General features: G+C 32.3%; 1 protein-coding gene across 1 annotated transcript; it reads left to right on the forward strand.

The window, feature by feature from the left end:
- Positions 1–4732: 4732 nt before the first annotated feature.
- Positions 4733–6261, forward strand: LOC111636666. The gene is made up of 4 exons (XM_023381954.1): positions 4733–5579; positions 5730–5798; positions 5903–5989; positions 6071–6261. The coding sequence occupies exons 1-4, from the start codon at positions 4986–4988 to the stop codon at positions 6194–6196; spliced, it is 876 nt and encodes a 291-aa protein (XP_023237722.1). The 5' UTR covers positions 4733–4985; the 3' UTR covers positions 6197–6261.
- Positions 6262–10189: the final 3928 nt, after the last annotated feature.

The raw sequence follows: 10189 nt of genomic DNA on the forward strand, positions 1-10189 counted from the left end.
GAAATTGTTTATCAATGTGTCAGGAAAAAGTGATGTTACATTTGTACTGTAATGTTTTTATAGTAAACTATTTTTTTGATTCTTTTTATTTTTTGTTAAAATAATATTACCATACTAATGAATAACTATTTCTAGATACCTTGTATGTGATGTATACCTGGTTGCGTAGAAAAATATATATTCAGTGTCTATATTTAAGTTTTCACAGGATTAAATTTGTAAAGCAAACCAATGGATTAAAAAATTTGTAGAAAAAATAAATTATTTAAAATGTTTTAACAATTATGCATTAAAAAGTATGAATTATGTTTAGGTGAAAATATATATTAAATTGTTAACTAATCTGCATTTCCACTTAGCATATTCTGTTGTTTTTGGTTATTTTATTATTAAAGTAAATGTACAAAAAAGCTTAAAAAATACAAAACAGATAAAAGTTACTTCTTGATGTTTAAAAATGTCTCAGCTTTAAAATCTTTGATATCACGTAACTTAGTTTAATGTTAAAATTATTGCAAAATTTTCAATTAATGTCAATACACACAAAAGCTAGTGAAATTATAAATAAGTGCCTTTTATCAAGTTTTAGATGAAATGTCTATAACTATTATATAATGTCTGCCCGCTCTCAAAGCAACAACAACAAGAACAACAACAACAATACAAAGTTTAGGCTGATCGATGAACATTTCCGATTATAGTTCATTCATGTAGTCATTCAGCTGACCAATCAGCGTGTTGTGCCATCTGGATATTTGACACACAGTCCTCAGAAAAACACCACACAAAAGTGCCAGGGCTGTCAGCTAAAGCACACACACCAACAAAAAAATATCGGAGTAGCCCAAGATATAGCCGAAGATTGCAGCGCCATAGCCCTAGCAAAAATTTAAATTTGCCGACTGGAATTCTTTCGGATAACCGACTTTCGGATAAACGACGTTATCCTGTATTACAATAGTGAAGATATTTATATTATTAACATGAGAAGGTAATTTCTCATGTTTATCAGCTAATGTCAAATGGTTATATTAAGTACTGTACATATATAGTAATGACAATATATTTACATTATGTTACTAGCAGTAACAGAGTAGCAATAACAGAGTAATAATTTAAGTAAAATTCCGGCTCTTTCATCAGAATTTTATTTATGTCCTCAATTCCCTAATCTCTTAATTATTTAACTACTTAAGCAGAAATGTTGAAATCGGTTACTCTGTACTTGAATATTTGTAGTCTCTAGAAAAAGTGGAAAGACAAATATTTATGACAAACGGATACATAAATCGTAAATTTAAGGAAAATAAATTGTAGAGCTGTTTCTGTACCTCGTGCATATCTCTCTCTTTCAAATTTAGTTCTAAATAATCCTGACGAAGTAACAGTTAATTTTTTAACATTATACAAGAATTGTACAAGCTTTTTCTACATCCCATTATAGACGGGACATACGAAATCGTAATATCACTGGTTTAACATTGCAATTCGTAAGTAATATAAGATGGGAGAGCGGAATAAAAATATCAAATATTTTGAAGTGGATTTTTTAAACTCCTGTCAACTATACAGAACTATCGTAAAAACATACCAGTAAATTCTTATCGGTTGGGTTAAGTTATAAATCTACTCGCGATTCATATAATGGGGCGAGGGCGGCCAATTATATAGCGGGCAGGCGGCTAACAGCCCAGAACCGGTCTTGAATAGAATCATTGGAAGAGTTATACGTGTGTAGGTTTCACCAACTAAACCAGGTGAGAATGGTGCTCTGTAAAGCGCATGCGCGAATGAGTATAATCTGGCTGTTTGGAAGCTGATAATACAGCGCTTTCATTCCGCCGCTAATATTCTAATATACAATAGCGATTTTATCGTTTTTTTACACATAGTATAGAGATTTGTAATAAGATACATAATGCGGTTATAATAAAATATTAATTTCATTTATATGAAAATAATATTTGTATTGTATATGTATTTATTTTTTAAAAAATACAAGAGAAGCAGCGCTTTCATCGTTTAGTATTTAACAGTGCCGCCATTGGAAGCAGCACTTCCACCGCTTCCAATGACAGTACTGGTAAATACTAAACGATGGCTGTAGGATTGTTGGTACATGAACTAAGCGTAGATTGAAGGTGACACTTTTCTTTCTATACTATTTACTAAACCAATGAAATTGTCCGAAACATTTGCAATGTTTCTGACACTAGGGGAAATAAGGCGTCTCCGCGCCAATGTCTAAGTGATTCATCTGACTTTAGTATCTTTATCGAAGCAACTATTATACTTTTTCCTGTAAATCAGAGAAAATGTGAAAATGAAAAGAACTGATAATTTTTTTTTAATTTAAAGTAATATTTTGATATGTTAATAATAATCAGGAAGAAGAATAGAAAATATTATAATTGCATAATTTTATTATTCTTCAGGACAAAACTGTGAGAACATGGAATTCGTATTGAGACATTTTAGAACTTTGAATCAATTTATTTAATTAATGTTTTTAAATTGATTTTTAAAAACTCGTCAACGAGTTGCGTAACATTCAGTAAAATGAGAAAAAGTAAAAAATTACAATCTTTTAATTAATAAATTTAAATTAATTGTAATATAGAATTCAATACAAAAGAGGTTACTTTTATGACAGTTTCCTTCTGTAATATATATTATGCAATTCTGAACAATTCGTAAGATTGTTGCATGGACACAATTTCGAGTTGCAACTTTTAATTGTTTTCGTTTTTTTAAAATCACATGATTTTCGTCCCAAATGAAAGTTCTCACATCGTTAAGTCCTTTGAACTGTCAGCTCTTATATCTGACCTCGATTTTCATCTCGATAACTCCGATGTCGAGATTAAAGATGGACAGACGAAAGCAGTGAGAAATTACAGACACACTATTTGAAAAATTTACCCTGACAATTACGTAATTTTACTGTATTTTAAAAAAACACTTTAATTGTCATGCTTGTCGAGATTGCGAATGGGGAGTGAGGGGTGCTCCCACCCCTGCCACAGTACAGTGAGTAAACGACTTTACGCTTAAAAAGTAGCTTTCTAGCAAACACATCGTAAATGATAGGTCGAATGTATCGCGAGAATATATTGTAATTGCTGTTAAAAAATCAATCAACGAGTTGCTTAAATTACCCGGCAAATTTTAAACTTGCATGTGGCGATAAGTTGCGATATTTTATTTTAAAAAAAATTTTATATTTTCAATTATTATAAAATGGCAAAAAGCTTAATTTTGAAGTAGTGGGGAGTGTTATACAAAACTGTAAACACTAGTATCGAATAAAATTCGTCGTTAAGTTCGGCCATTCCATGATATCTGGCACAGGCATGGTATATGGTTGGACTCCGGATACCATGCCTGACCACCTTTATCTCCACACGCCACCGCATTTAATTACTAAAATCCGATAACAAAAATGCCTCTAAATCCCAAACATCTCTGCAAAATTTCAGAAGTTTTCGACAAAAAGAATAGGAATAATTAAGCTTCGAAGAGAATGAACAAAATCGTGCAGTGTTCTTCTACACAAACGTCCATACATACAGAGGGAAAAATTCAATTGCATTTCTCGACGTTTCAAGGTTCACGGGGTTTGAAGAAACTAAAAAAATTTCGGGGGTTGCCATACTTCCCCCAATGACACAACCGACAAAGTAAGTTTTAAAAACATTCACTCAGAAGAAAAAAAATTACGTAATAAATTCTGTGCAATTTTAGCAATTTCTGAATATTATTGCACTAATGGAAAAATTTACATTCCATTAGCGACATCATTTGTATAGCCCAAACAATAAACTAATAAGTTTACACGATATTTTTAAAAACACGCATACAAAATGATCCTCATTAGAGCATAAATATTAATAAGTAAATAACTTACCACGAGTTTAATGAGTTTAATAAAATCATAAAAGCAAAATAAGTGAATCGTTTTTTTAATTCCCATATTATTTTATTTTCATCTTTATTTCAATTGTTAATTTCTCGTATATTTTCACCGTTCTTCTTTTATATAATTTCTTTATTCTGCTGGTGTATTCTACTTTATTATATAATTACATTATAAAGTGCATTTATATGAGATTACAGCTTTCCTACTTCCGTGTTTTACACTAATTAAACGATAGTAATAAATTATGTATCAATCATTGCAATTATCCATTAGATCTAATAAATTCAAATTTCTTAAATTTTCAACGGATATCTGTATGTTACATAATATAATTATAAGAATAAAAATTCCGAACATTTTACCAAATCAAATTCAGTAAGAACAATAACGTAACTTGCACGAGTGTTGAAGGAATATTTCAAAGCTGGCGAATAATTGCTAGAAGAAATCGCTTTAGACAAACTCTACCCAAAACAGCAGGTATATGTACAATATCTTATACTTAATTAATTATTTATTACATGTATTTAATGGCATTTAAATCTAATCTAATTTAATTTCAGCATCAGAATTAAAGCGTTTGTAGTGGGCTGTATATAAACCATAGAATAATACATCATAATATAGTATAGAATACTCTCAGAATACACAAATCTGCGTACTTAGATAAATTACTTGTGCTATATAACAGTAATAGATTAATATGCAGTTTATAAATATACAAAGTACAAGAAACCGCGTTTGTGTCAAAGACTCTTTAAAATATCATCTGAAACTTATTGACAAATCCGATCGACTATTAATAATTACATGCGACCACGAAGCCATAAACAAGAATCGAAATAATAGAAAAACTCTTTCGTGGAAATTATTGTTATTAAGTATCTACATTTGTACGTACTACACAAGTTTCTTGGCTATTGTTATATTGCCTAAAGCACAATCGCTTCCTTATTGTTCGGGATTCATATACAAATCTACAAATTATCCGACAACATACAAAATTATCGTAGTTACTTCACAAAGCTTCACTTTATTACTCACACTTTATCTAACATATTTGAGAATGACCAACACCCAAGTTCATTGGCACGATGAAAATATAAGTCAAGAAACAGCAGACAAAATATCTCGATTTCAAAGCTATTCTGCGAATGTTTATGCTAGCTTTTGTGTATTATTAAATACATTATTCCCAACATTCCTAATTACAAAACGTTATCCGGTTATGAAAGAAGATAGTGGGGCGTTACTTGCAGGTATATGTACAGGTTTGTTTTCGATAAGCATAACATGTCTGTCAGCTACTTTAGCTTTTATTCCGATTGGAACAACATTCTTTATGATAATATATTATAAATTGGAGGCATTATTTGAGGAAATACATTTCATTCATTCGCGACAGCTGCAATATATTCGTATCGTAAAGAACATACAAACAGAATACTCTAAGATTGCGCTCGAAATGGAAACAATAAATGACATTGGAAGCATATTTACGTCTATCTCTTATGTATTTGCTGTTTCCTACGTAGCTGCTACTGTTATAATTATCCTGCACACGTCTTTGGAAGGAAAATTTGTGTTTTATCTTTCATTAGTCGTATCATTTGTCTGTTTGATCATACTTTGCGTAACTGCTTCGATAATATGTACATCGGTAAGTAGTATCCAAATTTTTTAAAGTATTAAAAAATTAAAATATTAAAGTTTTAATTTATAAAATACTATTTAATATTTTACTATATGTTTTTGACGTTTGATGCGATATAATTAAGTCAGTCATAAGATTCTATTTTACTATTATTAGTCTAGGAAATGTCTGGAAGAGACTAGGTTCTTTGACTCTCTGAATTTGCCATTCATCGATAAAATGCGGGTAAGTGAGTAATAACAATTCGACAGAACATTTTATTCTATTTGACAGTAGGATTAAGTGTTGATTACACCTGATACATGAAAACCATATAATTATATTTACAGCTTTTGTGCTTTCTAAAGAGATTGGGATCCAGACAACTGGGAGTAGAAGTTTTGGATTTCATAATTACTAAGGAATTTGCTTACAGGGTAAAACATTTTTTGTTATTTTTATACGTAACTTTTATTTAAATAAGAAATTGTTAAATCTAATCGAATTCTACATTTCAGATAATAAAAGCAACTTTTACTTTCTTCGGTACTCTGAAAACGTTAAATGGTTTCGAACAGACCGAAGTCTGTCTTTCGGCCAATGGCACTGATAAGTTGAATTTAATGATACAAAATTTGACTTAAATTGCAATATTTAGTGACAGTATCCGAGTATTTAAGGTAACCGAAGTAAATTATAACAAGTTTAAAAATTCTGTGTAGTGATTTTATTTTGAATATGTTGCCACATTCCGTAAATTTACGGATCGTTTATTATTTTATTTAAAGCATTTTTTGAATTTTTCAGTGGAATTTAAGCATGTTCCGCTTACTTTCTGTGAGAAAGTGAGTTCATTTTGTAAGAGCCTGTTAATATTTTAAAAGTATTAGATAAGAAAATAGTATTAGTATGTTATAGTTGTCATATTACTAGGACTGTTATTATTAATTAATTAGGATTACGAACGTTAGACTTGAAACTGGTGAAAATGTAACACTGTCGTATCACATATAGAACTTAGAGCAATCACAGTCAAGATCGAAACGTGTAAGACTGCAGTATAGCTCGGTTCGAACATCTTTTCGGTTCGTACTGTACATCCTTACGAACAAAACTTGAACAGAATGAGCGTTGTTCCCTGGCATGTATGATGCCAGCGATCAATACTCGTTTTCTAAATACAGTGTTTGTTCTATAGCTAGGAGTAAAGCTGGCTATTTGACAACAATCTGTTCAAAGGAGACATCGAACGAGATTCGTTTGATAATCGTAGAGTCCATTATCGACTGGACATCACTCTACGTCATACCTTTCGTCGGAAGTAGACGGTCCTTTCGACGAATAACAGATCAAATAAGTTGAATTTTTCAGGCAACAATCGGAGACGTTCATGCCCGGGGGAAAATTTATGCCACTAGTTTTGAGTTGATATATGTTTATATATTATACAGCCTATAAATATCACTGAAGTGTTTTATATATCAATGTAACACTTATTAATTAATGCAATCATCATAAAGAATACTGTAAACGTAATACAGTAGAGCGTCGATTATCCGAAAGTCAATTATCCGAAGAAATTCCAGTCTTCAAATTTAAATTTCGCCAGTGCTGTGGCGCTGCAATCTTTGGCTATGCCTTGGGCTACTCAAATATTTCACGTTTTTTGATACTAAATTAACTTCTGAAGTATAATTTTTTATTGTTTTTATATTTTTGAATATATTTATTTTGTTTGTACAAAATATACAATAGTCTTCGTTAGGCTTAACATCAAAGAAAATTCAATGCGAAGCGACACGCAACGGAGAAAAATTTCAACATGGGAGAGGTTAATATATTTTTTCGTACATAATCGGTTATCCGAAATATCGAATTTTCGAACAACTCCAGTTTCCAACTGATTCAGATAATCGACGCTCTACTGTATTAAAGGTGGCCAATACTAGTCAATTTTTCACAGTAACATTACTAATTGTTACTGTGAAGGACCAAAATTAGAGAATGTTCATATTTTCTGGTGAATGTGGACACATAGAAAATTCGTCGGTGAAAGACCGAATACTTGGTGATGTTATTATACATTCGAACAATTGCCGGTGTATGTCGACAAGCGGAAATAAGCTTGGCTGGAGATCGAAACGACACCCGAGAAGCCGATGTCGTTAGAGAGGCGACAGTCTGTCACCAAATTCTTTGTATATAGCCGGAGGTAGCACAATGTCGTATCTTTTTACCAGGCAAAAATTTGGTGGAAACTGCGCACTTTGTCATTGGATGGCGTTTTTTTTCTTTTGATCCCGTGAGGTTTGGATCAGTTTTCTAGGTCGAGTGACGGAGGATGAGAGGGGTCGTCGGTAAGGCGTCGGCGATATCCGAATAAAAGACACCATTAACAGATCAGTTCGTTTGACGTAAGCAGTTCGTAATTTATAAACAAAGGTGTCTTTCCATAGATGCGATTTCTTCTCAAGAAATAACGCTGAGAGAAACAGTTGTAGCTAATTCGAAAATTGGGGGGAAAGTTTATACACGCTGTCATTGCAAAAATAAGTGTTCCACCAATAAATGCAATTGTAAAAGCGAGGGAATCTTGTGCAATTCAAAGTGTTATAACAATTTAAGTTGTTGCAATCAATGAGATTCTATAACGTTAATCACATAATTTGTGTGTAAGTTTATTATAAATATTTTCTTCTCTGATTAAGAATGTACTGTTCGTTTTAGGTTCAACAGTTCATTTACATGTGCTGTTACTAAAGCTTTCTCTTATTTTGACATATTAAAAAGTTGCATTCTTGTCTTAAACGTAGTAAAAGTATTTTTATTCGACATTCACCATCAGTGCTTGCTGAATGTCGACATTTGCCGGTGTAAGTGAGAAATAATGATATTTTGCAAATATTTCACGAAACGACTACATGAATGTTGATATTCACCAGATATCGATCATTTACAGTAACATTAATAATACAAGTTGCATGTAATATTATAAAGAAAGATCTGTGGCATGTTTTACTTCGGCCTAGTCTTACCATTCAAGTAAAAATTATAGAGATTATTAAGATTAACTCGTATTTAGATAATCCAAACATTATGAACTGAATAAATTAATTATACAACAAACAATTAATAGGTTTTAATTAATTATGTTGAATTTATATAAGATAGATTATAGAAGATCAGCTGGCTATAACGAAGAGAAGTTAATGACGAAACAATAGTAGTAATTTCAAATTGTGTGTTATTCTACACGAAATTCCATATTTCATAATTCGTTAGCATTTATTGATAATATTGAATGTTTATTTGTACTTAAATTGTGTTGAGTGGCACCATAACACTTCTTACATGTGTTACCAAAAGTACGCAAAGCGCAAAAACACTAGATTATAGAAAAAAATTACCAAGTAGCGAGTAGATACAGAACGTCATTTTAAACTAGAAAAAATGTCTTTAATGGAAACGTTTCGTCTGTTAATTTAAGATAAACAATAAATGAAAACAAAAAATGTAACAGATAGAATAAATTTAAAGTTAAGTGTTTATTCCTAGTTTTAAATTATTTAATATACCTGATAAATATTTCCTAAATACAGATCTATCCTGTAATTCCTATCCCGCTTTATTTCCCTATATTACCACGGTCTACGCTTCTACCAACGATAGCCGATTTTTCTTGCTATACGGAAGGGACTTAATATACCCATTTGATCTCATTACCCGTCCTACACAGACAAGATATGATGCGGAAGAGAACTTTACTGCAGAATTACAACTGCGTATGGCTAATGCACATCGGGTTGCGCAGGAACACGCCGAGCAAGCCGCTAGAGAACGTCAAAAACTACACCGCCGTACCATAAACTATCTACCTATCAAATGGGCGATAGACTTTTTCTTAACGAGATCGTTATCTCTCTGGGTCTCAAGAAGAAACTGGCACCCAGATGGTCGAGTCCATTTCGCATTATAACAAAATTCAGGCCTGTCACCTCTAAAATTGGGAATATTTAAACAAAAAAAAACCCTCAATGTCCACGCCAACCGTTTAAAACATGACACTGTCCAGCAAGAATTAGGAGAAATGAATGGTTCCGAGGCACAACCAATCTCAACTTAGAGTTGTGCGAAATCCCAAGAAACATTACCTTCCACCTCCATTTTCATAGATCCATGGGATGAAGTCATCCTCACCGAGATACAGCAACAAGCAGAATCGGAAAGGGAAGAAAAAGACGTAACTACAGAGGAAGAAACGAGAATACCGAACCTGAACTAACTCGTTCACATCCTTATGCCTTGAGAAGTCAAGGACCGGTAGAGGAACAAACTTGGGTCCTTCCCACTCCTCGACGAAGTCGAATTCCTAAACGAAAGGCCTGCCCGCCTAAGAATGGAGTCAACACTCAACCAAAGGTAAGAAAACGAGGAAACTTAACGTAAGAAAAAAATCATGATTCCAAGGCTCATTCAATACCTAACTTTTTAATATACCAAGGAAAAAACCCTGATATAGCCCCTCTCTAAAGTTTTTAAATCACTTCATTTTTTCTCCTCCACCATCATCCACTTCATTGCACTTAACCCTCTTGCTCCAAATCGCCTTCCTCACCTCATTAGTCTTCACTCTCCAT

Source organism: Centruroides sculpturatus, unplaced genomic scaffold, assembly GCF_000671375.1.
Source record: "Centruroides sculpturatus isolate CEXI.00-Female unplaced genomic scaffold, Cexi_2.0 scaffold1030, whole genome shotgun sequence".
Taxonomy (NCBI): Eukaryota; Metazoa; Arthropoda; class Arachnida; order Scorpiones; family Buthidae; genus Centruroides; species Centruroides sculpturatus.